Below are 27,507 nucleotides of genomic sequence, written 5' to 3'. Positions count from 1 at the left end.
AAAATTAAAAAAAAAAGTAATGTGCATGCTACCAAATTATTTGAGAAAAAAAGAGCCAAGGTGGCTATAGGCTCTTTTAGTAAATGTAAGGAAAATGGGGTTTTGTAGGGGAGACAATTCTGCATGGGTCTTTCCTATTTTTGCATGTCTTGCAAGCAGAGGTACTGACTTTTCAAGGGTGTTTATATAGTGAACAACCTTGGAAGTAGAGATAGTGTCTTTTTCTGGAGCAAAGAAGAGGTTTGGTTACTGCCCAGCATGAAAGATTAGGGTTCCCTAAGCTCAGGGTTCCTCTTATAATGCAAATGACTGCATATGCAGGTATTCCCTGGCACCCATCCCTATAGCACCCATGGGACAGTGGGCCAAGAGGAGATGACACAGGTATGCTGATGCTGCTGTGCCTTGAGTAATGAGGTCCTTTCTCTCCAACCCAGGAGTCTCATGGTTTTTTGGCAGCACCCATGAAAGTACAGCAGGCTAACTTGCAAGTAGGGTAAAGTTTTAGACTCTTTACAGTTCTTGACAGTGTTGCCCCCATGAGATTCCTGGGGACTGGTCTGCCCACTTTGTTCTACCTCCCATCAAACTGGCTCCACCAAACTAGGAGATGCCTGAAGGAAGAGACCCCATCGCCCCGCTTCAGACCTGGATGGAGGACCATATCATGTTCCCCTATCAGACTGGTATCTCCTTGACTCCAGCAACTGTATGCCATCAGACTGAGACTCTCCACATCTGGGTTTGCATCCTCTGCCCCTCTCCATACCCCTGACTCTGCCAACACACCCCACTGTCAGGCCAGGAAAAGAAGGAGTCTCCCAAGTTTCTATGATTTTATTTCCTTCCCCAGCCCCAGCTCTCTCACACACATACAGAACATCCAGGGGCTACACCCAGCTCTTGCCCGAGTTCTGCTTCCTACAGGACTTCACACCATGTCCTCTGCTTCTCGGAGCTAAAGCAATGTGCTGGAAGTCAGTAGGCTGGGGAGCAAGGGTGAGGAAGGACACGGATAGAACAGAAAGAGAAAATGTGATGCAAATAAACATAATGCTTTAAGTGTTTTCTGTGGGCCAGGTAAAGTCTGGTACCGCACTGCCATCTCTGACTTACAGATAAAGAGACTGAGGGTCAGAAAGGTAATATGTTAATAGCTTTTATGTTTATGTGGTAAAGCTGGGATTTGACCCCAGTCTATTGGGGGCCAAAGTTGCTCTCTATCCCTTTAATACCTTCCCAAGAGAAAAGGTACTGTTTGGGGGTGCTTTTGGAAGCTCTAGAAAAGGCAACTATTCTGGGGTGGAACCCTATGGGCAGGTGGGGTTCTAGCCCCGCCCCCTCATAATCCAACAGAGGCCCTAGAGACCAGACCAAGTTCTGTGGGAACTCCCTCTCATCCCAGGGCCTGGTCAAGGGAAGAGGGCAGCACAGCTTTGGGAAGAATGGATAAACACGGTGAGTGGGGCCGGAGGGCAGGGTCTCTTGACTCCAGGGTGGACCAATCAACACATCACCATGGCAATCCCAGAGTAGAAGCCCAACCTTTTCTCAGTTACCCATCCATGTACAAGCCCTCTTCTCTCTCTTTCCTGAATGTTCTTGACATCTGCTCTCTCATCTTCACCTGCTGCTGTTCAGATCTTTTCTCTGGCCTGGACCACTGTAATGACTCCTAAGTAGGTCTCTCTGTCTCCTCCTGTCAGAGGGAACATCCTAAAGGATGGCTCTGAGTACATCCCTGTGTCAAAACATTCAGTGGCTCCCCACTGCTGAAGGACAAAGTCTAAACTCCATAGTCTGGGCCCCCAAATCCCAACCTTCCTTTCCAATTCCTCATCCTCCCCAAATGTTCCCAGCACCCTTTTCTGGCTGTGCACTACGTCTGGCCTTTCACAACCAGAAGGCTCCTAAATAATTTCCTAAATATTTCCTAAATAAAAGTACAGTGGACCTTGGGAATTCCCTGGCGGTCCAGTGGTTAGGACTCTGGGCTTCCACTTCAGGGGGGTACAGGTTTGATCCCTGGTTGGGGAACTAAGATCCCACATGCCACGCGGCGTGGCCAAAAAAAAGTACAGTGGATCTTGGTTCTCCACATTTAGCAATACCAAGAACTGGCAGAATGTTTGAAACAACTTTTCTTGAAAGGTTTCAAAAGTCTTGAAATTCAGAGGCCCCTCTGTTACCTACCACGTCACCTGCCTGAGAGGGTCAGGAAGATGAAGGGGCATGATGTATGAAGAGGTTAGCCCGGTGACTACGTGCAGTTGGTGCTCAATACATGTGGGCTGGAACACTATATTATCATTCCGCTTTGTCTCCAACCTCTTTAATCATGATGGGCAGGGATCAATAGAAAAATTTCTAGACCTTTCCAGCGCAAACCCCAGGAATTGTGTCTTCCCTGCCCTCCTCCCCCTTTTTTTCATTACAAGTCTAGTTTCCCAGATCGAGCAGCCAGCAGGGCACACGGTGGGGGCTGGGTCAGTGTTTGCTGAGTGAGTGGTGGACACCTACCGGCGGCGGCCGTGTTACTTTCACATCAGTCCAAGAACTTCCCGCCTGCCAGGACTGCCGCTTGGGGTTGTGGAGTTTGTGTCCTGAACACCAGCAAGGGGGACAGTTGTGGCTGAAATCCAGCTGGCGGTTCGGGTCAAGCCTAGAAGGAGGAATAGACGTCTTTTTCTAATTGGCTCCCCCCTAGGGCAGCCTTTTCCTAATCGGTCTGCCCATGGGGTGGGAGGGCAAGAAAACTTCTATTTAGTCCGCTCATAAGGGGCACTTTTCCTGTTTTGCTCATCAGAGGCGTCCATTTCTAACAGTGCAGAGGCGCTGTGTGCCCACCTGCCTGCCCACCCCGCCGCAGGTGTTGCTGGGCTTTCTTAAGGTATGGCCCACTTTGAAGACGGAAATCCCGTTCCATCCAGAAAACAAAATATAAACCACCTATTAAAATTCCAATCAGTGCACTTAATGTTTATTGACAGCCTGCACAGAGATCAGTCCCCACCCCGGAGCCAATTAGAAGGAAGGTGGTGATGAACCGCCATCTCCTCCGGTTCGCAAGGCTCATTGCACCTGTTTGTTGATGGCTTCCCGCGGCCCCTGAGCCAGGCGCTTCAAACACACTCGATCTGATACCTGCCTTACAGTAATCCTTGGGATAGGCACTACTTTTTCCCATTTTACAGATAGGGGAACGGAGGTGACAGAAGCGACGTGATTTGCCCCGAGTCTTCAGCTAGGAAGTGCGGGGACCTAGGAAACCAGGCCTTCCTTTGCCCAGGAAATCCTGCACACTCTGTAACCCTCTCTTGGAATCCTGCTGGCTCCGGGCATCTCGTGCGCACCGTCGTTCGAACGCCTGCCTATTTTTTTTGGGGGGGGGGGCGGGCGGTCGGGCTGTGGGCAACAGTCAGGGTACCAGGGTACCCAGGCCCTTCACTGATCGCCTCCCCGCCCCCCGCCCCCGCAGGCGTGAAGATCCCCTTGTGGAAGAAGGAGCTGGAGCAGCCCGGGACCAGAGAGGCAGAGGCGGAGGCGGAGGCTGCGGAGGGGGCGCCGGAGGAGGACGAGGAGAGGCTGCTGGAGGAACGCGCGGCCGAGAGCGAGGCGGAGGGCGGGGAGGCGGAGGGCGGCGAGGGCCGGGAGCGGGGCTCCGTGTCGTACTATCCGCTGAGCCAGGAGTCCAGCATCCTGCAGGTGGCGCTGCTGCGGCGCGCGGACAGCGGCTTCTGGGGCTGGTTCAGCCCCTTAGCACTGCTCGGCGGCCTGGCCCCTCCCGCCAACAGGTGAGGGCGCGCCGCTCGGCGGGGGCGGGATGTACTGGCGCCAGGGCCCCGGGCGGGAGCTGGCGGCGCGGTGCCCTGAGCGCCGCGGCCCCCTCCCGCAGGAAGCGGATCCCCCCGGAGGAGCCGTGCGTGCTGGAGACGCGGCGGCGGCGGCTGCGCGGCGGGGGCTGCGCGCGCTGCGAGATCCTTTTCTGCAAGAAGTGCAGGAACCTGCACAGCTCGCAGAGCTACGTGGCGCACTGCCTTCTGGAGCACCAGGATCTGCCGGAGGCGCGGGCTTCTGGAGGCGCGGGGGCTGCCGTGGGCCTTTGAGCGCCCCCCAATCCCCGGTCTCTGTGGCCCTCCATCCTCGCCTGACTCCAAATTCCCCGCCACCCTCTCCTCCCCCGCCCCGACGCGGAGCGCTCTCCAGTACGTACCTGAGAGCCGCCTTCCCGGAGCGCCCCACTCCGAGCAGCCCAGCAGGCCCACCGCTGATGACCGGGCCCACCTGTCATCAATGCGGAGCCCAACATCACCTGGAGCTCCATTCCTCCAACAGCGCCTCCCGAGGGCCCCAGCGCCCGGGTCAGCACGCAGTGCCCACCGCCCACCTGACTTGCGCCCCCTGGTACAGCCTCACGCTCATCTCTGGGGTATTTCACGTCCTTCGGGCCCGGTGAGCAGAGGCGTCGCCTAGAGAAAATAACCCCTCTGGGAAACTTGCCCCTTCCCTCAAATCTTTCAATAAAGCCCCTAATCAAAGTGTCAGTGCCTTGAGGTGGGGCGTGGAATAAAGATCGACCCTCCACCCCTTCCCCTGGGTTCAAGCCAGAGGGAAAAGGGCAGGCGGAGAGCCTCCTCCCTGCAACTCCCCCCGGAGAGGGCGGAACAAAGCACTTGCAGCCAAGGGCGGTCAAAGGCCATTCTCCCCACCGCGCAGAGAAGAAAATGAAGCTGCCGGGCCAGGAATGCCCACGGGCAGCTGAGGGCTGAAGCTGGCCGGACCTTCCTCCCCTCCCGCGGGAAGCCCGGTCTGGCTGAGGTCAGTGTGTGTGCAGAGGAGGCACTGGCAGGTGTGCAGGGGGCAGGACTAGAGAACCGGCCCCAGAAGCCGCTGGGACAGAAGACTGGGAGGCCGGAGAGCTGGGTCCTTCTCCAGGAATCCCAGCTATTCTCGGCCGGCCAGCGGGAGCTCCTGGAATGCTTCGTGTGTGGCCAGGAGAATGGGGCCATTGTGAGCACGAAGCTCTCCCGGCCTGCAGAGGCCCCAGCGACTGCAGCTGTGCAGACCTCCAGGGAGGCCCCTGTCCTCCTCCTGCCACACAGGGTCCTTCATCTGGCCTGGGGGATGAGGTGGACGAAGGATATTTTGATCTTTGAGGAGAGAGGCAGGGCCCCTCTCCCTATCACAACTACACACACACACAACTCACTGGTCCCGGCTTTGACCGGAAGAACATGGTTGCAGCCTCCGTAGCATCCACACCCACCTGCTCTCACTGGAAACGTGTCCAAGGAAGGCTGCTTCCCCCCTCCAGGCCCACCAGCTGGGAGCACCTCTTTATTCCAGCCTTCCCCCCAACCCCTGAAAGAAACAGGGCCCGGCAGGCCTGCATCGGTCTCCTTCTTGTTCTGGGTCCTGACACCCCTGAGGTTGGAGACCCTTGTACTCAATCCATTCAGTCTTCCTGGGGGTGGGGCCTCTGATTAAATAAGACACAATCCTCCAAGGACGGAGCCGGGAGGCCCTGAGGGGAAGGGACAGTCTTGCAAAGTGGTCCCAACTTCTCCATTGAGTTTTGCATCCTTCCTGGTTGCCCAGTGCTGTGGCCTCATGGACAGGAACTGCACCTTTAGGGGAAGAAACAAAATCCCCAAGGCCTGGGGAGGAATGAGTCTTTGGGGAAAGGGCCGTGGGGTCTGGGATCCTTTTCGGCTTCTCGTTGAATTGATCCCACAAAGATCAATGTCTTGACAGCACAAAGACATTCTCCAGGGAACAAATGCAGATGAACTTTCCTGCCTGGACTTCTGCAGGGAGGCTCAGAGGCTTCCAGACAGGGTCTGCCCTTGGGGCTGGGGATACACGTTGGCCACAAGAGAGCGCCAGCAATTCACTAAGAGGTGGGGGCATCTTCAGAACAGGGTGCCCCCCGAGTTGGCGTGCCAGCAGCCCATCCAGGGCAGCTCTGTGGCCCAGCGGCCCGAGGGCGTTGCTCGAAGTTTGGCCTGGTCGAGGCGCCAGTAGCGGTCGTCTCTGAAGAAGATGATGGAGCCGTCGGGCCTGGGTAGAGCGCCGCTGACCTCCTCAGGGACACCGCCCCAGTCCTGCAGGCCTCGGGGGTAGTAGGGCTCCACCTGCAGCCCCCCTCGGGCCAGCACGTAGTAGCGGGCGCCCTTGAAGAGGATGAGGCGACTCAGAGGAGGGAAGTAGAGGGCAGCATCCGGGTGGGGGGGCAGGCCCCCTGCCCGGCACAGCTGTGGGGAGCCCCACACTGGCTTGGGGCCCTGGAACCTCCAGCATCGACTCCCTGTGGGACATCGGCAGAGCCAGCGTGAGTTGGTGCGCTCGCCCTTTGGTCCTCTACCCCACCTCTGTCCCCCCATATTCCTACTCCCCTTCATGTTGGAGTCCAAGGTGGTCAGTATTTGTGATAATCAAAATAGATCAGTTGTAAACAGTAGAGGAGGGACTCTTGTGGCCTCCACTTCCAGCAGGTGTCCGCAGAGGGCAGGTTGCTCTGAAGGAACCTCCCCACCCCAGGTAGGAAGCATGCGCCCTCCCAGGTGAGTGGTAGACTTCAGGGAAGTCCAGGGGCGTTCTCCACGGCCATTACTACCAACAGTTCCGTGAGGGCAGGGAATTTTGTTTTGATCACTACTGTATCCCAACACCTCCAGCCGAGTTTGTAGAAGGCACTCAATATTTGTTGAATCAATGAATGAACACAATTTTCCCATACTGCACATTCCTCAGACATTATGTTCTTTTAATCCTCCTTCCCCAACAAGCCTGAGGGATTATTTTCCCCGTTCAGCAAATTCAAGCTCCAAGAGTCAAGTGACAGGCCCAGACTCACACAGCCAGGATTCCAAGGAAGGTTTGTCCTTCTGCTGTATTGCAGAGCTCAGAGCCACCCTCTGCTTCCCTCTAGACTCTTCTCTGAAACTCTCCCACCCGCGCTCTCTCTGGGACAACCGTGACACCTGTGCCCCCCAATCCATCACTAAAGGAATCTCCTGGGAGAGTTTCTGGGGCCACAGGTTCAGAATGGAATTGAGACTCCTCCCCTCTTTTGACCTTGGGCAGACTCCTCCCCTCTCTAGGCTTCAATTTTCTCATCTGCCCCAGGGCTGGTACCTTTGAAGAAGTAGAAGTCTCCATCCTCCAATGACACCGCGGCAGCCTCAATATGGGGGGGCAGCCCTGCCCACCTTTTCTGTAGTGGGTGGGGCTCTGAGACGTTGCCATCAGCTGTCACCTCCCAGAACTGGTTCCCTTGAAATATGTACAGTCGATGTTGCCCATCTGCCCAGAGACAAGAGAAAGTTGAGGAGTGACCATCGGCCTCCTGCCTTCTTTCCAGGGAAGGTGCTTCCCTAGAACCCAGCTTCCCAAACTGACGAGAGAGGATGCAGCAGAGAGGATACAGCAGGCACAGCTGGGGCAGAGGGGAAAGTGCAGCAGGAAGCAGCGTTTTGCTTGGCGTGGGCTTGCTACCCTGCAGAATGCTTGTGACTTGGGATTTCTGGATTTTATAATTCATCCCCCAACCTTGTACTCCAGCTCCGGAGACCCCTGGAGATGTGGAGGAGGAGGAGGGAAGAAGGAAGCAAGGAACCCGCGGGACCATCTTACCTACAGTGATTGCATCGAAGGAAGAGTGGCAATATTTAGGACCTCGGGTTTCGGGGCGCCTTCCTTGGAGTCTGTGGGGGTCCCAGGCCTCAAAGTCCGTGAACAGCTTTCCAGGGAGCTGGATGGCCCCTGAGCCGCCCTGGGGCTTCCCTTCACAGGGAAGGAGGGAAGCGGGAGAGAACGCACACTGGTTGGGGGTGTGTTGAGTGCTCGAGACCTCCCCCTTGGTTCGTTTCATTATCTGACATGAGGGGCAGGGAAGGAGGGCAGGGGTGGGGGGTTAAGAATTGTCCTTGGTTGTTGGTGTTATAACCATAGCACCAAACTCAGAAGTCCTCTTTCCTGCCGAACAGTCTGGAAAAGGGTAAAATCGGAGTGGGGGAACCAAACAAGGGTTTGGAACTAAAAAGGGCAGAGGGTCCTCTTCCCTGAGTCCTGGACAATGCAGATGGCGGGAGGGCAGAGTTCAGGGGCCTGGGCTGTGATAATTACAGCAGTTATAATAATGACATCACTATACTTCACTTATGAGAATGAGGCAGAGTCCACCAAGCTTAGAATTCGGCACCAGCTCCTGAATCCTGGTCTGCACCTTCCTAGCTGGCTGACCTTGGACAAGTTATCTAACGTCTCTGAGCCCCATTCTCCTCATTTGTGGATAAAAAGATACCTCATGGGTGTGTTAAGTGTCTGGCCCATGGTAGACACTCGTGAAATAGCAGCTATTATTATTACCTTTGTGTAGGTCTCTTAGACTACAAAGCATGTTCATATCCACCAGAACAACAGCCCTGGGAGGTAAGCAGGGCTTCAATTATTATCCCCCCCACCTTCTTTTTCCCCCAGAAGATAAAACCGAGGACTCTAAAAGGGGAAGTGCTTTGCCCAAGAGCAACTGCTGACCCCGATGGAATGGTACTTGATCCTAGGGATCCTGGCCCTGCCCACCACACCAGGTACTCAGGGTCACAGCCCCGGGCTGGGGTCCAGATAAACCTCTGGGAAGCACCAGTCAGTTCATTCTGCGGGAGAAGACCTTGTCTAAGTCCACCGCCAGGCAGAGGCCCAGGCTTGGGGGAAAGTGGGCATCAGCTCACGGAGAGGGAAATGTTGGGGGAGAGCCACTGGAGCTGGGAGCAGGAATGAGGGCTCTGGGGTCTGGGTGGGACCGAGGACTGGGTCTGGATGATGGGGCAGGGATATGAGAGGAATTGCGCAGCCCTGGTCGGGCAGGAATCAGCAACTGGAACGCAGAGGAGGGCTGTGCCCAGGAATTGGTTGGGATGATAGAGGCCAGGCATGCGGGTGAAGCACAGCAGGAGATGAGGTTTCTCAAGATTTGAGGGGAGCCCGAAGCTTCAGCATCGGGAAGGACCTGTGATGGGGAGGCCAGCTTCCTGCGCTTAGGATGGGGGATCCTATCTGAAGAGCCGGTGTTCGAACCCTGGGGATCCCGGGGCGCAGGGGACAGGGGAGAGCGCAGTGGCGAGCGCGCCGGGGGCTCACCATACAGGCTCTGCACGGCCAGCACGTCGTCCCAGCTGAGCAGCGCGTCGCGGCCCAGCCTCTTGTAGTAGGGCGCCATGAGCGCGCGCGGCGCGGCCGAGTGGGTCAGGCCGAGCGTGTGGCCGATCTCATGCGCCAGCACCACGAACAGGTTGCGCCCGCGGCGGCGGCTCAGGGACCAGCGCTCGTCGCGGTCGAAGTGCGCTTCGCCGCGGCGGGGGAGGAAGGCGTGCGCCAGGGCGCCGCCTACAGGCGGCGAGGAGGTCAGGCGGAGCCGCCGCCCGCGACACCCCCCAACTTCCCACCGCCCGGCGCAAATGCCATTGGCGTGTGTATGGCTGCGGTTTTTTTTGTTTTTTTGTTTTTTTTGAGAACTTAAGCAAGCTTTATTTGGGAACGCTCCCAGGCGAGGTTCATTGGTCCGAGAGAAAGGGGCCAGGGAAGTCGCCATGGCTGCGTTTTTGATGAGTAATTTCCCTCCTAATTAAGTCTGGCAGAAGCTGAAGTGTGGAGCAATGAACAGATGACTAGGCTATGGGGCCTGGAAGCCTAAGAGGGAGGGTGATGTACAAAGAGCACGGGGCCAAACTGCCTAGCTTCCAATCCCGGTTTTATCCCCTTACTAGCTGTGTGACCTTGGACAGATAGCTTAACCTCTCTGTGTCTTAGCTTTTAGATTTTAGATCTGAAAAATGGGCATGTTGATAAGGGAGTTGCTCCTCACGGGTTGTTCTGAGTATTAAAAAGGGATGTGTGTACTTGTGTATGTTACATGTAATACTTAGTGTCTACCGCAGGTACTAACCGTTACTTACTTTCAACGAGATCTAGGAGTAGGGACAGTGGTTACCCCTGAAGGGGGCTTAATGAGACTTCTGGGGTGTTGGTAATGTTGTTTCTTGATCTGGGTGCTGAGTGTATTTATGGGTAGGTATAGCTTATTTATTAATAAGTACATATAGGGGGGACTTCCCTGGTGGCACAGTGGTTAAGAATCCGCCTGCCAATGCAGGGGACACGGGTTCGAGCCCTGATCCAGGAAGATCCCACATGCCGCGGAGCAACTAAGCCCGTGCGCCACAACTACTGAGCCTGAGCTCTAGAGCCAGCGAGCCACAGCTACTGAGCCCGCACACCACAACTACTGAAGCCTGCGTGCCTAGAACCCATGCTCTGCAACAAGAGAAGCCACTGCGATAAGAAGCCCGCGCACGGCAACGAAGAGTAGCCCCCGCTCGCCGCAACTAGAGAAAACCTGCGTGCAGCAACGAAGACCCAACGCAGTCAAAAATAAATAAATTTATAAAAAAAAAAAAAAAAAGGAGAGAGAAGCATATGTAGAGGACTTCCCTGGCGGTCCTGTGGTTAGGACTCTGCACTTCTACTGCAGGGGGCACGGGTTGGATTCCTGGTCAGGAAACGAAGATCCCGCATGCCACGCAGCGGGGCAAAAAAAAAAAAAAGTCTATATATTCTTGCGTTCTTTCACTCTTGCCTTCCCTCTGCCAGGGTCCTGTGTGGGTCTCTACTTCCCTGCTTCCCTGCTTGTAATAGGAGTGAGCAGAGGGAGATGGGCTGGATCAGTGATTCTCAAGCTGGTAGTGGGCCCCAGATGAAATTCTGCAGTTTCTAGGGTCCTACCCCCTCACAATTCACTTTCCGCAGGAGTCGGCAGACAGCACTGCAATGATGCTGGCCTAGAAGCCCACTGAAGGTCCTTCTGGCGTTGCCTTCTTGGAGCCCAGGCCAGAGGGGACTGGCAAAAGTTGGGAGGCTGCCTTTAAAGGGAGCCTCCTGGGGCGTGGAGAGCTGGTCATTTGTAGGAGGAATACATGCTTCTAATTTTGAATATGCCCCAAGCTGTTTCGAGTCATGTAAGCCCTTTCTGTTTAACCTTCACAATAATCCTGGGAGACAGATGGGCAGGTTTCGAAGGGAGAAGACATGAACTCAGACAAAACACCTCTCTCAAATCAGAGAGCTGACTCCCAGTCCAGTGCCGTCTTAGTGACCAGACTCCACCTGGGGACCTGGGTATGGATATCAATGTCTCATGGAGATATCGTGGGTGAAGTGAGTTACATGCAAGCACGTGTGGGTGCTACATGTGGATTCTTTTTTTTTTTTTTTTTAGATGTTGGGGGTAGGAGTTTATTAATTAATTAATTTATTTTTGCTGTGTTGGGTCTTCGTTTCTATGCGAGGGCTTTCTCTAGTTGTGGCAAGCGGGGGCCACTCTTCATCACGGTGTGTGGACCTCTCACTATCGCGGCCTCTCTTGTTGCGGAGCACAGGCTCCAGACGCGCAGGCTCAGTAGTTGTGGCTCACGGGTCTAGTTGCTCTGCGGCATGTGGGATCCTCCCAGACCAGGGCTCGAACCCGTGTCCCCTGCGTTGGCAGGCAGATTCTCAACCACTGTGCCACCAGGGAAGCCCCCATGTGGATTCTTGAAGAGCCTAAATCTCTCCCAGTCCTACCCTGGGTCTCAGCAGCAGGGCTTGGAAGTGGGCTTTGCTCTGAGTGGGCTTGATGGAAAGCAGGAGAGTGCAGGGGAGGTGGGGCCCAAGTACCCAGGCGACACAAGGGCTTAAGTCCCCACCCTGAAGGGGCCTGATCAGGTCTCCTCGCCTCACTAGTGGGGAGGAGATGCACAGATGGCCTGCATTCAGGTTGTGAAGGCTAGTGTTGGGCAGAAGGGGAGGAGAGCGGTTTACATTGCAGCCGTAAGCCTTTAGGTCGGGGGCAGACAGTCTGGGCTGTGGGTGTGTGAAGCAGGTGGCAGGGAGAGGGTAGAAGGCCTCTTGCCCTGTGGCAGTGACTGTGCAGTGGGTGGTGGGAGGGCGGGAGTGGGGTTGTGGTGGCCTCTGGTTGTTTTTAGAGCCTTGGTCTGGAGAACATTCACTCCTGGAGAACAAGAGAGGCACAGGCCTGACTAGAGGCAGGGGATGGGTGACAAGACCCCAGAAGTTTCTCCCAAAAGAGATAATACTCTTTAGAGTTTGCAAAGCACTTTCCATGGAGAACCTCATGTGACCGTCCCTTCAGCCATGAGGCACCTAATAGGGCAGGGACCACTGTTCCCATTCTACAGATGGGAAGACTGAAGGTCCTTCAGAGGGGGCTGCAGCTTGGCCAAGGCCGAAGAGGGAGTGAAGGCTCTACTGCCCTCCCCAGACTGCCTCTCCTAGTTGGGTTTCCCTCCTGCCGTGTGGGAGAGAGGCTCTGTGTCAGCACCTGGGCCATCGAAGGCGTTGCTCAGCCCGTCGTTGTGGTCCCCTTGGAAGAAGGTGAGGCGGATGTCAGCGGGGCCCGTGGCCGGGGCCTCCCAGAACTCCAGCGCCGAGACGTTGCTCCACAGCTGGAAGGCGGCGCGCACGGCCCCCCGAACTGCCGGCTCAGGCAGGTGCTGGGGCCAGTTCACCAGGCGGTAGGAGAGATGCCGCTTGTACCATTTGTTGCCTGCCACCCAGAGAGGCCGCATCAGTCACACCTGCTGCAGAGCCTGGGGCTGCTCCCTGTGGACTCTTTTGATGGGGAGATAGGTCCTCCTCCAGGAAGTCCCTGATGTGACGGAGGAACCACAGCCCAAATGGGAAGTCCCCTGTTTGGCTGTGGAGACACTGCTCTCAGACTGACAAGACTACGCTTGTCCTGCACGGTCCCTACTCCAGTGGCTCGACCTGGGGAGGTCCCAGTATGACAGGGGATAAGCAGCCTCTACCCAGGAAGAGTCCCCAACCTGAAGGAGTCTCGGGTCTGGGGCCATCCTCCCTACAATCTGGGCTGAGCTGGAAAACCGTGCTGCGTCTCTTGCTGGCAGCGAATCCCAGCCCCTGTCTACCGTGTCGGAGTGGAGCCACGGGGGCCACAGCCATGACTGCCCTCTCCCCCTTCCTCCTCTCCACCCCTCACACCCTCCTGCCAGCTCCCTTTCCCGTGCCCAGGGCCTGCTGCTGACCAGAGACCACAAGGCCCATTTATTCGAGGTCCTTCTCTGACCTCTGGCCCTCCCCCTCACTTCCTCAGGGACTCTGCAGAGCTCTGAGGTGAAAACAAATAAGAACAAAGGGTGTGTTTGTCACTGACCAAGAGAGATTTTTCCATCTCCACTTAGTTAAGAGTTCCTATTCCTTTGCCTCAAACTGCAGTTCCTCCCTGAGGCCTGAGACTCTGGCCTCTTGCCCGAGCCCCAGGTCAACCGTGTCCCTCTGCAGCTCGCCTTGCACCCAGGACCAGGGTGCTCAGAAGGTCCAGATCCCAGAGTTTTTCGTGGGCTATTTCTGAGCCCTGCAAGCTCAGGGGCTGAAACTGTGGAAGACTTACAGCTCCGGAGGCAGGACTCCCGTGAGCAGCCGAGAATCATGCTGCCTTTGGGTCTCAGTTTCCCAAATGGACCAGAGTCCCTGGAGCATGGGTGATGAGTGGGCAGGGCAGGCCTGGCTGTGCTAGGAGGCCAGGCCAGAGGACAGGGCCCCCTCTCCCCTTGGGGGGCAGGTGAAGGTTCAGATCTCCTGCCTTTTTGTCCTGGGGGTACCCTTGCCTGAACCAGGCAGGAGGAGTGACGTCACGGGCGTTTGGCCACCGCCTTATCCATCTCTCTGCTCTAGTTTGGTGAAATTGAGGCCGGGAGGAAGGGCCTCAGAACGAGTGAGTGGCGGGGCTAGGCCCTGAGCCCAGGCCCTGACACCAAATCCAGTGCGCCGGCCACTGTACCACACAGATAAGCAGGCCCGTTTGCTAAGACTCAAGGCTTATAAATTTGCCTAAACGTCCCTCCTCTGGGTCAAAGCAGGGGCTCTGCGCAAGCTGAAATTCTCCTGAATTCTCCAGCTGGCAGAAGAGCTGAGCACACTTTCCCTCCCCCTCCATCCTCCATGGAAGTGGGGTTGGGGGTGTCCCTTCTCTCACCCCTTTGGGCCTGGCAGCCACCCAACCCCTCCCAGCCAGTGACCAACCCTCAGGGAGGGAAAAGGGAAGGATTCTAAGGAAGGCAGAGGAGGAAAGCCTGGAGGAAGGCCAGAGGCGCCGCCTGAGGGTTCCCGAGGTACCAATAACACTTCTCATTGAATCATAAGTTTCACCAGGCACAGGGCAGGCTGGCGCTGGGCTCTTTCACACCCTGCTGTGGGTGACCAACTCTCAGACTCTCCCCCACCCCCCACAAAACCTTCAAGCTTCTAGAAAAGTGTGAGGCAGCTCCTTCTGCCTCTTTGCAGCTAGGGAGGCCCCTCACTCCATGGGCAAGAAGTGGGGAGGCTAGGGAGGACAGATAGGACTGGTATTGAGAGACTAATTTTCTTTGAGAGTAGAGCTGGATGGGGGGGTCCTTGGTGGGGCTGCTGGTGAGAAAGGAACCGCCTGGCCAGCAGCCTGAGCCCTCATCCCTGTCTTCTTGTAGGTCTGTGTCCTTGGAGCAGGCTGGCCACTTCAGGCCCCCATCCCAAACTCCCGACCAGGCAGGGCTGGTTTCCATGGCAACCCTCAGGCCACAGCAGCACCTGGCACTGCACCCACCACACCCTTGCTCCAAAATTCAAAAGGGAAGAGGGAAGGAAAAGGAGATGGGGAAGGGCAGAGAGCTAGAATCTTGCCTGGGGTCGGGGCGGGGGGGACCCTGGGATCCTGACTCCCAACAGGCAACTGATACTGTGGAGAGAACGTGGGTTGAAATCCCAGCCCCTTTGCTTACAACCTCGCGTATCAAATTACAGACTCTCTCCAAGCCTCAGTTTCCTTACTTGCAAAGTGGGGTTGGTAAGACTCACCTCCTGGTAAAAGTGAAACAGCAAAAGAAAAGGCAGCACGAAGCTGCTTGGCATGTGGTGGGTGCTCAATAAATATCCCTGCTCCTTCGTTTTCCATCCAGATACACCCCCCCCTCCCCGCCCCGGGGCTCCCCACCTCCACCAGCTGTGTGAGGGAGCAGGGACATTGAAGATCAGCCCTGCAGGCACAGAGTCCAGAGCTGGTGCTTGGAATGAGGCTGCCAGCTTTAGCAAATGAAAACGTAGAACGCCTAGTTCAATGTGCGTTTCAGATAAACAACGAATACTTTTTGTAGTATAAGTGTGTGAAAACAAAACAGTTAAGTTGTTCATCTGAAATTCAAATTTAACTGGGCATCCTGTATTTTATCTGGCAAACCTGGAACCCAGTTTCATCGGTATAGCATTGACCCACATAATGGAAAGTCACTGGCCTAGAAATCCACATCCCGTTTTAAGCCCCTACCCACGTTCTGGGTTTTTTCACATCCGGCGATCGCACAGTCCTCCCAGTGAAAAGAAGGCTTGCCCACGCTCTGGCTATGTGGCCCTGGGAAAGTTGCTCGAGCTGTTTGTCCCTCATTTTCCCCATCTGTAAATGAGGATAACAATGGTACCCATCTCATTGGGTTGTTATTGGATTAAATGAGTTAATCCATTCAGAACCATGCTTGGCACGATCATAAAGGCTCAGTGTGTATTAACTGTTATTATTACATTTTCTTTCCTAAGGCATAGGAAGTGCTTGGTGCCTGCCAAGCTCGCAGCTCTTTTCTAGGGAATGTCTTCCCACCCAGGAGGGAAAGAATTCAAGCTGCTGTGGTTCATGTTGTGAATAAGAGAGAAATTCTCTGTCTAGTCTGGCCACTGCTGTCTGGACCAGGGGTCAGTGTCAGATAATGAGATGGACAGGGAGTTGCCTTAGTATGAATTTCTGTCCAAAAGGGATGCTCTAAATTGGATGGTGACAAACGGACTCCATCAGTTCCTCCCTTAGGGCATGAGAAGCAGAGATGCTGCCTGGAGGAAGCATCCCTCATGCTCAGGTCATGTCCTGAGTGCCCAGGAAGCATCATCTCAGTTCTCTGGGACACCGACTCTAGGCTGGAAGTGTCGCCATTGAGACTATCCGGGGCTGCCCCATTTTCTACCATATTCTCACAACAAGCCCTTCCCCTTAGTAATCAGCGCCTCTCCTTTGCAACCTGAACAAGCTGTTTCCGATGAGGAAACAGAGCAAAGTGACATGGCCCAGGTCACACAGCTAAACTCAGAGCTCTGGATCCAGGGACACTGCTCCAGTTCACACCGCTCCCCCATTCTACCTTGTCCTTCCCCTCTGCCATCCAGAAACACTGGGGGATGCAGAACATGTTGACACCAAGGACATCTTGAGCCCAGAGTCTGGACCCCATCGCTCCTCCTTGTTTTACCAGAATGCGGTCATACAGTACTGGGGACCCAGAGTGGCTGGATGTGTAGACACAGTGGAACTGGATTGGCAAGCACCTGGAAACAGACATCCTCCAACAGCTGAGGGGAACAGGTCACAATTTCCTTACGAATTAGCTAAGAAATAAAAACAGTGTGCCACTTGTTCTGTCCATAATTGGTATTGTCAGCCAGAGTTGTTAATGCAAATTAAAAGAGGCAATGGCCCTAAGCGCTCACAGTAAAATGAATGAGATGAGAACCTGACTGAGCAACCCCATCTTGTTAGGAATCTTGAAAACTGTGAAAACTGAGCAGAGAAAACTAGACTTAGTACAAACAAGATGTTAAAATTACACACAGTTAGGGCTTCCCTGGTGGTGCAGTGGTTAAGAATCCACCTGTCAATGCAGGGGACACAGGTTCGATCCCTGGTCTGGGAAGATCCCACATGCCGCGGAGCAACTAAGCCCGTGGGCCACAACTGCTGAACCTGCACTCTAGAGCCCGTGAGCCACAACTACTGAGCCCACGTGCTGCAACTACTGAAGCCCGTGTGCCTAGAGCCCATGCTCCGCAGCAAGAGAAGCCACTGTAATGAGAAGCCCGTGCACCGCAACGAAGAGTAGCCCCCGCTGGCCGCAACTAGAGAAAGCCCGCCTGCAGCAACAAAGACCCAATGCAGCCAAAAATAAATAAAAATAAAATAAATAAATTTTTAAAAAATCACACACAGTTAAACTTCTCATTGATGAAGAATTGACAGAAGAATCAAATCTCCTTCATAAATCGTAGATCTGTAACATCTGATCCTGGAAGATTGGATTTGGACAAAGAAGGAGGAAGTGGAGGAGGGGAAGGGAAGGAAAAACCCAAAACTACACAAGGAAAATCACAATGGCAGAAACTGTAGTGTGAAGATGTCTAGAATAAGCAAAATCTGCAGAGTCAGAGAGGAGATTGATTCGCGGTTGCCTGGGGCTGGGAAGCGGGAGAGTGGGAGTGACTGTTCCATTCGGGGCATGGGGTTTCTTCTTGAGGTGATGAAACCGTTCTGGAATTAGATTGTGCTGATGGTTGCCCAATGCTGTGAATATACTAAAAATCACTGAGTTGTACACTTCGAGTAAATTTTACGGTATGTGAATTGTATTTCCATAACGCTGTTAAAAAATGTGCTGTGGTCAAAATAAAACTGATCGATGAATCACATCTTTGTTGAATAATGCTTTTGAAAAAACATCGATTCTGATGAAAATGACTTCAGTCAAATATAAAGGAAAATGTTGGCAATGGTTTAACTGCCCTACATAGCAAATTGATCAAGGCATTAAGTGGGTTTGATGGGGTTTGCTCTGGAAAATACTTGCACAATGAAAATTTATCAATTTAGGGACTTCCCTGGTGGTGCAGTGGTTAGAAGTCCACCTGCCAGTGCAGGGGATACGGGTTCAAGCCCTGGTCCGGGAAGATCCCACATGCCAGGGCACAACTAAGCCCGTGCACCACAACTACTGAGCCTACGCTCTAGAGCCCACGAGACACAACTACTGAGCCCCCGTGCTGTAACTACTGAAGCCCGCAGGCCTAGAGCCCGTGCTCCGCAACGAGAAGCCACCACAACGAGAAGCCCGCGCACCACAACAAAGAGAGCTCCTGCTCGCCACAACTAGAGAAAGCCCGTGCGCAGTAACGAAGACCCAATGCAGTCAAAAACTAAATAAATATTTTTTTAAATGAAAAAATAAAGAAAAATTTAAAAAAAAGAAAATTCATCAATTTAGGCATAATTCTGACTTAAATATCTGTGTTCACAAAGATGGTCCTTGGGTTGAGAGGTCCTATTCACCCACCCTAGGGGAGCGAGGTTATTCACAGAGCCCAGTCCGAGGATGAGACGTATTTTTCTGGCCAGGACGCTTCAGGACGCTGGGGAATCCCAGCCCAGCTAGATTTTAACAGTGCTCACCTTGCCTGGCAAAGCGTTTCTTTCGCCTCATTTTGGCCCGACGTCCAGTAAATAGGGCACTGACTCTCTTGGTCCAGGCCACCTGGCTGTCGGTATCTGCCACCCCACAGCGGGGCTGCGTCATCTGGCGCAGCGTGGCGGCATCCAGCATCCCGCTCATGGGCAGCTGGGACACCCACTGGAACTCCCTGTTAGGAGGAATTGAGATAAAGGACCACAGTGCGAGGCTGGCTGGTGGGGATGAATGCAGGGAGCTTCCCTGGAGACAGCAGGATGCTGGGGGCAAGGGAGGGAGCAATGGAGTGTGACCCCCTGGGCACACGTGGGAGACCAGCCTTCTAAGAGGAGGGAGGAGGTGACCGGAGCTTTGCACTCCAGCACCACCAAGTCCTCCACATCCCTCTGTCTTACCTGATGGCATTGCTGAATCGCGTGGAGGCGGGACTACTGGGGACGGGTTCACTGAGATACCCGTACTTCTCCAGGAATGCCTGGGGGAGAGAGAAAGGTCAGCTTTCCCACGGTGTGGCACCCTTTCCCCTCCCTGGGTCTCCGAGGGCCCGTGTCACATACATCACACCCAGGCTCATCCCTTTTCCCAACAAGGTCTATGAGCTATAGCAGAAAGAGTCCTGGTATCAAAGTCAGAACCTGGACTCAGTTCCAGGCCAACAACAGATCAGCTGGATATAGTTCTTGGAAGCCAGTGGAAGGAAGTGTGTGACTCACTGCCCATCCCTATCAGCAGTCCTGCCCTTCAGGGGAATGATGCACTCAGCTCCCTGCTTGCACTTCTCACTCATAAACCCCACCAATGGATTAAAAGAATCACCTCGGCTGCTGAATTCTTATAGAGACACACATCGACTCTTCATTTTTACCCCTCCTTGCTGTGTTACCTATCCAGAAATAATTTTCTGTCTTCCTTGTTCTCTTCTTTGCTGTATTTCTTAACTCAGATCAACTCCAATCATAGCTGCTGCGTCAAGGAAAAGGCACAAGTTGGGAATGAAGCCAGACACTAAGAGCCAGGATCGGCAAGCCTCTAAACCTTTGCAAGTATCCCGCCTCCTTTTTGTGGATTTCGTTATATCTGTCTCCAGAGACCTCCACATCCTCTTCTCAATAAAGTCACTTTCCATAAGGAACCCTTATTCTAGACAAACTCTTTCCAAGTCCATTTTATTGTTTTCCTGCGCTAACTCATTAGTATTTCAGCACTATTGTTTTCTTCTTTCCCTTTGCATAGGTACAGCATTTGGGGATGCAAAATGGATTAAAGGAGTTCTAGGGACTTAATCTGGAAGACTCTTTACTGCTCAACATAGTGTGGCATCATAGAATAGCCACAGGTCTTGGAATCAAGAATCTGTTCCCAACCATGACCCTGCTGGATGGCCAGAGACAAACTACTTAACCTCTCTGAGCCTCCATTTCTTCACTCACAATGTGAGAACAGAAATAACCCCACAGGATTCTCAGAAGGATTAAATATAGCAATGTACATCTAGCATAGTTGTCTGGTATATAGTAAATGCTCAATAAACAGTTGATCAGGTTGATTTACCTTAGTGGGGAAATTAACAAGAGGCTTTTGGAATGCACCCCATCTATAAGACGGGAAGTGCTTTGAACAAGGCAGTTACACCTCTGTTATTCTAGGTGCTTTATCTCAGACTTGCCTCACCCCAGCCAGGTGCCTGGTTCTCTTCCATGCCTCCTCCCTCTCCCTTGGTGACGATGGACAGAGTGGCTTTCTAAAGGAAGTCAGCGAATTGTTTCCTTAGAAGCAGTTTTGCTGAGTGAGTGACTTGGGAGAGACTGGGTCACAGGCTAACAGGCCGGGCCTCCCTGTGCCTCTCCCCCCAAACCCACCCAGCCCTTATCAGGGACTTGGCTCCCGTTCAGGAACTTGGAAGCCTTGGACAGAGGGGGGAGGACGGGGGAAACTGACTAGCGGCGTCTCCTGTTTCCTGGCTGGGCTGCCGTGCCTGGGACTTTGGCAGGCAAGGTGGGTGGAGGGCAGGATGGGGGTGGAGGCTTTTTTCAGGGGTCCATCAGAGGGGAAGTCCTGGGCTGACCTGTGGGTTTCAAGGCAGAGCTGAATTTCCAGAAGGCAGAGTAAGCAAGTATCCAGGACACCAGCCAAGAGACACCAAAAGAATGAGTAAAAGAAATGTTAAGAATTTGACACTTAATATTTCCATAAAAGCAATGAAGTGCTATAATGGGGGTTATCAGGACTTAAGAACTCCCTTATACTTATTCTATGTTTACTATGCACATGTCTTAAAACATTTTTAATTACAGGAAGGGGGCCCTTAATACTGAGTGTCCTGAAGTTCTGTTGAGTGGAGGGAGACCCACATCCCGGGGTGACGAGGAGGCAGGGTTGAGATGCCCTCTGCTCCTGCAGGCCTCCCTAACCCTCTTCTGCTTGCCCATTTGCTGTGCCTGTTTTCCCCTGTGAAGGTTAGAGAAATGCCCGTCTGCCTGGGAGAAAGAGCAGGGGTGTAGGGCAGGTGACAGTGTGGCAGAGGGATCCCAGGAGAAGACACAGGATCGGGAGGGTGTCCTGTGCTCTCTCGGGGGCTCTCCGAGCTCCACCTGGGATCACCGCTGTCCCCCTTCATGGAAGCCGTGCCCAGGCTGCTCCTCTTTGCCTCACAGTTCAAACATCAGGTTTTCTCTCTGCCCTGTCCTCCACCCATCCTCTCTCCCATGGAGCCCAGGGCTGGAGCTGCATGGAGAGGAAGCTGGAGGGCTGTGCCCCCCAGTGATTCACCTTGCTCAGGTCTGAAAGCTTGCGCCAACCTGCCTCACCCACTCGGTCAGGGCTGGGGCCACTTCCCTGGGGAGTCGCCTCTGCAAAGCCCTGGGGGTGGCTGTGGTGTTTGGGGAAAATGAAGACGGTTCTCCCCAGACCCAGAAAGCTGAGAGGCATCAGAATTCCAGGGGCTCTAGTCCTTCATCTGTCCTGACTTGTCCTGGGAGTGTGTGTAGAGCCCAGCCTGTTCAGTGCCTGAAGGAAGGGGAAATTCTCGCCATTACTGAGCAGGACTAGACTAGCAATGAGGTGTAGCAAAATGAACCCCGGAGCTCTGAGTCACTAACCCGGCAGGGCAAGAGCCCTGGACTGAGTGTCTTGAGTTTTATTCTTGGTGCTGCTGTGAACTGTGTGCCCTTAAGCAAGTCCTGTGCCTCTCTGGGCCTCAGTTTCCTCTTTTATAAAATTGGGGGGGGGGTTGGATTAGAGCTAAGATCTACTCCAGCTCCTTCTCTTATTGTAGCCTTGTTTCTGCAACTGATTAGCTATGTGAACTATGGCAAAGCTATAATTATATATATATATATAAAATTTTATATATATATGAAGCTGTGCCTCAAATATAAAATGGGGATGGGACTACTGCTTTATGTTTCTCACAGGAGTGTCGTGACAATCCAGCAAGAAGCAGCTCTGGGAAAGCTTTATGATAGTTGCTCCATTAAAAACGTTATTTTTCCATTTATAGTCACGGAGCCTCATTGCTGGAAGGGACCTTTGGTAGATTAGTCTAGGAGGGGTCAGCTTCCAAGTCTCCTGTCCACAGAGTGGCCATGACATCCTCCATATCAAAGAATTGCAGCAGCAAAAAATGAAACCAAGAATGAAAGAATTGCAAGCTCATGCAGAAACCGTGTTGCTTCACCTACGATCTATTACTTCTCATATTATGTTTCACTATGATTCCACTCTTTCTGTAGTGACTCTGTGTGATTGTGTTTATCATCTGATACACCTGTGGCATTATTAGCCAAGTCAAGACGCAGGGGATAGCAGCTGATGTTCCGCCTTGCCATGTCCCATAAATAAAAACGTTTTCTGGTAGTCAGGAGCACAGTGAGCTCTTGCCTATTGTAAAGCTTTTCGGGGTATCTCACCTTCTTTGAGCTTCACAATTACCTTCCAAGAACATAGGCAGGACACGTGTTGTTCTTCCCATTTTAAAGATGAGGAAGGTAAATCTCAAGGGAGTGTAGTGCTTCATACTTGAATCTAAATCCTCTGACACCTAATAAGCAAGTGACTCAGAGGCTTTAAAACCGAAGGAGCAGGGTCCAAGCTGCTCTCACCACTGGGAGACGGCCCTCAAATATAAAAAAGGTAAAACTGGGGGTGTTTCTAGCTGGATCCCTTCTGTCTCCTCCACGAGCAGGCCCAGGGGTGGAGCAGAGGGAAGAACCTGCTCAGGCAGGGGACTCCAAAGAGACTAGGACCACATCTCCCATGACAAGCCACAGGTATTCAACAGCACCCAAGTGTGTTCTTCACAAAGACAAACGTCTGCTTCCAGAAAGTATTGCTTTTGCTCTCTGACTTCTGAAACCTACTGAAGTTCTCAGGGCAGTGGGACAAGCTCCGCCCCTTTCCTTTATTTTGGGCAAAGACCTCCCCTTCCCTTCTGTCTGACTCCCTTCCTCTTCTCCTTTCCCTTGTCCCTGATCCCATATTCACAAAGTTCTGTCTAGGTATAACTTAGATACCTCTTACTGTAATCCCCGTGCCTTCTTTCATTTTCCATCCTTAAGGAAGTTGGAAAACATTAGCTGGCTAGTCTCCACCCAGATCCCATCTTGTATTTTTTTCTAATGCCAAATAACCAGACTGTATGGACCCATAGTCCTCACTGGGTGTGGGGCGAAGTTTAAGGCACAAAATAATGTCCTAACCAAGATTGTGTTTAGGAGGAGTTGTCCAACAATCTCTCCCTTCTATGTCCCTGCTTCCACCATCCAGCTTTTCCTATTAATAGATGTCTTGGTTTTCAGACTGGCTTGGCAATTGCTTTTCCATCAACTTGTGGTCCTCTGGGACACTTCAGAGCCTCGTCTGCCCCCTATGAATCACTGAGCTGAGCTCTTGGGAAAGGCTTCCATGCCCGGGCTTCTGGGTTTCTGACTCACACAAAATAAAATGAATGGATCTGTGGTATGAGAAACAGACACTGCACCTGGTGGTGGATACTCCACAGAAGCTCCAGTGTGTCCCTGGAGAAACAAACTACCCAGTTTCCTGTTGCACTGGCACACTGGGAATAGCCATGCAGTTATGCATGATTACTGAGTGGAGGGCAGGTCCTGGACACATTGCCGGGTTGTGCTAAAGAAGGTCCAGGCAATGCATGGTAGATAGATCTCTCGGGACAGTCTGTGTTGCCCAAGAACAGGATAGGGCCTGGCTGGGAATGGGAGGGGGGCCAGGGTGATGATGTCATTCATTAACTCTCAATCTTGCAACTCAGCAGCGGAGACTGTTCCTGCTCACGAATGTTGTGAGCAGCTCTAGTTTTCCTAAGTGGGCAACAATGAACTTGTTCACAATGCAGCTTTGTAAGCAGTCAGTCCCCTGCAAGGCAAAGCCCACTCTGGAAAGCCCTCGATTTTATTTCTTTGTGTGCACACAGGGGACACATAGAGCCAGGCATGCAGGGCACAGGAATACACACAGAGACATCCAGATAGATAGACACGGACATAGGTAGATGAAATGTGTACACACATACACACAGAGGCAAAGGCGTACAAACATACCAAAGTTAAAGAATGTTAGTGCTGGAGAGAATCTTAAAAATCATTTAAGAAATTTAACTCCCTTATTTTACAGAAGAGGAATCTGCCGACTGGAGAAGGGAAAAGACAAGCTTAAGATCACACAGCTGTTTTACTATTTCTTTCTTTCCATCTCCTGAACTTTGACCTTTGTCTATGAGCTCAGCAGGACTGCTGTGCTTTGTTGGGGGTCTGGCTCCCTGCACTGCGGTCAGGGAAATGAACCGGAGCAAAGAGCCAGGGTGATCAGGGGGCTCACTTTGTGCAGGTTCCTTTCTATGGATGGTTGTATTTCCCTAAATGACCCCAACATCTCTCATCCTCATGCTCTCCTTACGATGTGATGTCAGCACTCCTCCCACCAACTGTGGGGTCTGTGTTCCCACCCCTTGACCTGGAGTTTGTGACTCCAGACAGTGGAGTACAGCAATAGTGAGGCTATGCAACTTCCTAGTCTAAGTCACAAAGAGATACAACTTCTGCATCTCTCACTCTCTTTTCTCTCTCTCTCAGCTCTCAGCTTGGAGACCCAACCACCATGTTTGGAGGCAGGCCAAACTAGCCCACATGCAGAGACCATGTGGATAGGCCCACATGGAGAAGAACTGAGGCCCCCAGCTGACAGCCAGTGTCAACTGCCAGAGAGGTGAGTAAACAGCCTTCAGATGGTTCCATCCCCAGACACTGCAGAGCAGAGACAAGCTGCCTTGCTGTGCCCTGTTTGAAATTCTAACCCACAATATCTATGGACATAATACATGGTTCTTTTACTTCACTGCATTTTGAAGTAATTTTAATGTAGCCATAGTAACTGCAACACCATCTCTTAAGAATTATAGCCCTGTTGTCAAATGCTGAAAATTGTTGTTTTACATATTTTGTCCTGTATTATTGTTCTAGGAGAGCTAGTCACCAAGCCAGGACTTTAATTTGAAGGTCTGTTTTCTAAAATAACAAGAACAACATTGAGAGCAACTTCCTTTGTTAGACTGCTTTCTACATACTAGGTACCATGCTAAGCCTAGAATGTATTTCACATACGTTATCTCATGAAACCACACCCAAATCTTGTAAAATAGGCATTACTAACCCCCATAGCACAGAGAAGAAAACTGAGGCTCAGAGAGGTTAAATAATTTACTGATGGTTTGCACACAGGTCTGCCTGACACTGAAGCCCATGCAATTGACCATATACAGAAACACATATAGACATACCGACACAGACACACAATTTGCATATATATATATGCATATAGGGACACACCCCCATTACACATTTCCAGAGTTCTTTATGCTTTTAAAATATTCCCTGCTCTCAGAGGTAAAAAAAATCCCCTTCCCCCAGTTATGTTAAATAGATGGAAAGAGACTTAATCGGCTAGATATTACATTTCCCAAGCACACCCCAAGATGAAATTCTCTCCATCTGGGGCCACCGCAGGCATGGGCGGCAGAGATAGGGTCTCTGTTCTCTTGCCAAGGATTGCCTGGGACCCAGACCTGGGGGGAGGTGGGATGGAACTCTTAACAAGACTTGGCTTGGTACACAGAAGCCTTCTCCTGGGGCCAGGAGGACTCTGCACTTGATGTTGTAAGACTCTAAACTCAGAGAAACAAAGGGATTCCCGAATGTGCAAAAGCAGAGAGCACAGAGCAAGAGACTAGTGCTTGGATGGGAGGGAGTGAAGGAGTTGGAGAGAGGACCCCCTTGTGGAAGCAGGGTCATTTCCAAATATTCCAGAGCAGTAATGGGAAAGGGCTGGTGGAGGAAGAGTGGTTCAGAGGCAGTCCTCCTCATTTTGCAGGGTTCTTAAATTCAGCATGTCTCTCTCTTCTAGGGGAGGGGAGTGGGGATACTGAGAAGCTCATAACTGGCAGTTTTACAGCAGGAAAGATGCTCTGTTAAGAGTCTCAGGGCAAAGTGCTGGGCTCAGTCATTTAAAACTTATTTGCCTCCCTTCTCCTTAAAATAGTGGTGACCCCAGTTTCTAATCCAGAGAAGAGGTAAGAACACAGACAGTGATGTTCCTTTGGGGAAGAAAGAAATGAAACTGGTATATTATTACAATCACCTATATCTAGAAAGTAGACGTTCCAAGTTCACCTCTAACCCCACCTCACAAAAATTCCCCTTGTGCAACCTACACCAAGCAGTTGAGTCCAAAGGAGGAAAATGAAATGGGAAATCTTTAAGGTTCACCTCCACTTCCCCACCCCCTTTTCTCCAGTTCAGTCCTGAAGCACTGTTTAAAGCTCCTTAGAAGCAACTCTTAAGAGTATGCTACTCTTGGGAATTCCCTGGCGGTCCAGTGGTTAGGGCTTTGCGCTCTCACTGCAAGGGGGCATGGCTTCAAACCCTGGTCGGGGAACTAAAACCCCACAAGCCGCACAGCACAGCCAAAAAAAAAAAAAAAAAAAAAGGGAGAGAGAGAGTGTGTGCTACTCTCACCCATTTTACAGATGTAGAAAGTTCTGAGCTTGGGCGCTCACTAGCCCCAGCTGGTCAGGGGCAGCACCGGCCCAGGAAGCCAGAGCTGTTCCCTGTGTCCCCGGCCAGGGCCAGACAGCAGTACGCTCTCGCCAGCAATCTGGGAGTCTCCGCAGCGTCCGACACCTGGGGAGAGCGCGTGATGAATGAACTGCTAAGTCTCCCAGACTAGGCGTTGAGGGACAGTGGCTCCCCGCTAAACAGGGGTGTAGGGGTTCCCTCTCCCTCAGTTCTTGCATGTCTATCCTATCTTTTCGCTGCCCCTTCCCCTTGTCCTGGGAAATCAGTGCAGATCCGCCTGCCCGTGTGGTTCCAGCCCTGGCTTGGTGTTCGGGGGTGGGGTAGGGTGATGGGGTGGGAGGGGAGAGAATGCTGCCCCAGGCTCTTTGTGTTCAAGTGCGAAGGGTGAGGAGGACAAGGGAGGGTCACGCCGATGGTCAGCTCAGATGGGGCGGCTGGGTGGCCTGACTGCAAAGTTCGGGCGGGTCTCCAGCACGCGGACCCTCTCCGCCCCCCACACACCGCGTACCTCCGCCTCCCTGGGCAGCTCCTGGCCTACGCGCTGGGCGAGCTGGGCGTCCAGGCCGCCCCACAGCAGCAGCGGCAGGGCGCGCAGCAGGAGGCCGACACGCGCGTACATGTCGCCGCCGCCCCTGCAGCTGGGCACGGGGCACGGGGCGCGGGGCAGCCGGCCGTCGGTCCTCCGTGCCCGGGCCCCCGCGGATGCTCCAGCTCTGCGCCGGCCCAGTGCCGGCCCAGCGCCGAGGGGAAGGCTGCAGGGGCTCGCCCGTACCCGGGATCCGCGCCGGGCAGCTCCTCCGCGGCGCTTCGCCGGGAGCCGGGTCGAGGTCGTCCAGCCCGGTAGTGCCTGCCCGCGGGTCCGCCAGCCCAGGACCTAGAGGCGAGGGAGGGAGGGGAAAGAGAGAGGAGGAGGCGGGACCCCGGCACTCCGGCCCCACCCACACGCCTCGGCTCCTGGAACAAGCGGCGGTGCCAGAGCCTCTTCCGCAGGCTGTGTGGCCTCGCCCCGCGCCAGTCGTCCGTCCTCTAGTCCGCCACCTCCAGTCGATCCGGATCTCTGTGGGGAGGACAGGGGAGGAAACGTCTTCTCCTGGCGG

At 53.2% G+C, this 27,507-nt stretch overlaps 2 protein-coding genes across 7 annotated transcripts; one reads left to right on the top strand and one right to left on the bottom strand.

Annotated features, from left to right (window-relative positions):
* The first annotated feature begins 610 nt into the window (after positions 1-610).
* Positions 611-4,106, top strand: PGBDF (plakoglobin binding and degradation factor). Its single transcript, XM_027087096.1, has 3 exons — positions 611-686; positions 3,479-3,794; positions 3,896-4,106. Exons 1-3 carry the CDS (start codon positions 611-613, stop codon positions 4,104-4,106), a joined length of 603 nt encoding a protein of 200 aa, XP_026942897.1.
* MMP28 (matrix metallopeptidase 28) lies at positions 3,944-27,507 on the bottom strand. 6 transcript variants are annotated; one of them, XM_027087418.1, is made up of 9 exons: positions 26,919-27,023; positions 19,140-19,283; positions 18,719-18,798; positions 18,308-18,495; positions 12,377-12,601; positions 9,142-9,387; positions 7,636-7,785; positions 7,138-7,305; positions 3,944-6,307 (listed from the first exon to the last, which is right to left on the bottom strand). In XM_027087418.1, the coding sequence occupies exons 4-9, from the start codon at positions 18,465-18,467 to the stop codon at positions 5,913-5,915; spliced, it is 1,344 nt and encodes a 447-aa protein (XP_026943219.1). In that variant the 5' UTR covers positions 18,468-18,495; positions 18,719-18,798; positions 19,140-19,283; positions 26,919-27,023; the 3' UTR covers positions 3,944-5,912. The 6 variants fall into 6 exon arrangements, with proteins under 6 accessions (XP_026943219.1, XP_026943221.1, XP_026943216.1 ...); XM_027087420.1 differs by having other exon boundaries at positions 19,140-19,286; positions 26,919-27,004; XM_027087415.1 differs by lacking the exon at positions 19,140-19,283 and having other exon boundaries at positions 26,919-27,504.

This window comes from Aethalodelphis obliquidens, unplaced genomic scaffold (assembly GCF_003676395.1).
Source record: "Aethalodelphis obliquidens isolate GAN/ISIS:26980383/991018 unplaced genomic scaffold, ASM367639v1 scaffold58, whole genome shotgun sequence".
Classification (NCBI taxonomy): Eukaryota; Metazoa; Chordata; class Mammalia; order Artiodactyla; family Delphinidae; genus Aethalodelphis; species Aethalodelphis obliquidens.
Note: the sequence above shows the minus strand (reverse complement) of the source record. Positions and strands in the feature narration are given on the sequence as shown.

What these genes read in the sequence shown, in the direction of transcription:
- MMP28 (XM_027087415.1), bottom strand. Translation starts at nt 27,029, where the DNA reads ATGTACGCGCGTGTCGGCCTCCTGCTGCGCGCCCTGCCGCTGCTGCTG. An exon ending in CGATTCAGCAATGCCATCAG is followed by an intron (nt 18,496 to 18,718) that starts GTAAGACAGAGG and finishes TCCTCCTAACAG; the next exon opens with GGAGTTCCAGTGGGTGTCCC. An exon ending in CAACGCCTTCGATGGCCCAG is followed by an intron (nt 9,388 to 12,376) that starts GTGCTGACACAG and finishes CGCCGCCTGTAG; the next exon opens with GCGGCGCCCTGGCGCACGCC.
- PGBDF (XM_027087096.1), top strand. Translation starts at nt 611, where the DNA reads ATGCCTGAAGGAAGAGACCCCATCGCCCCGCTTCAGACCTGGATGGAG. An exon ending in CATGTTCCCCTATCAGACTG is followed by an intron (nt 687 to 3,478) that starts GTATCTCCTTGA and finishes CCGCCCCCGCAG; the next exon opens with GCGTGAAGATCCCCTTGTGG. An exon ending in CTGGCCCCTCCCGCCAACAG is followed by an intron (nt 3,795 to 3,895) that starts GTGAGGGCGCGC and finishes CCCCTCCCGCAG; the next exon opens with GAAGCGGATCCCCCCGGAGG.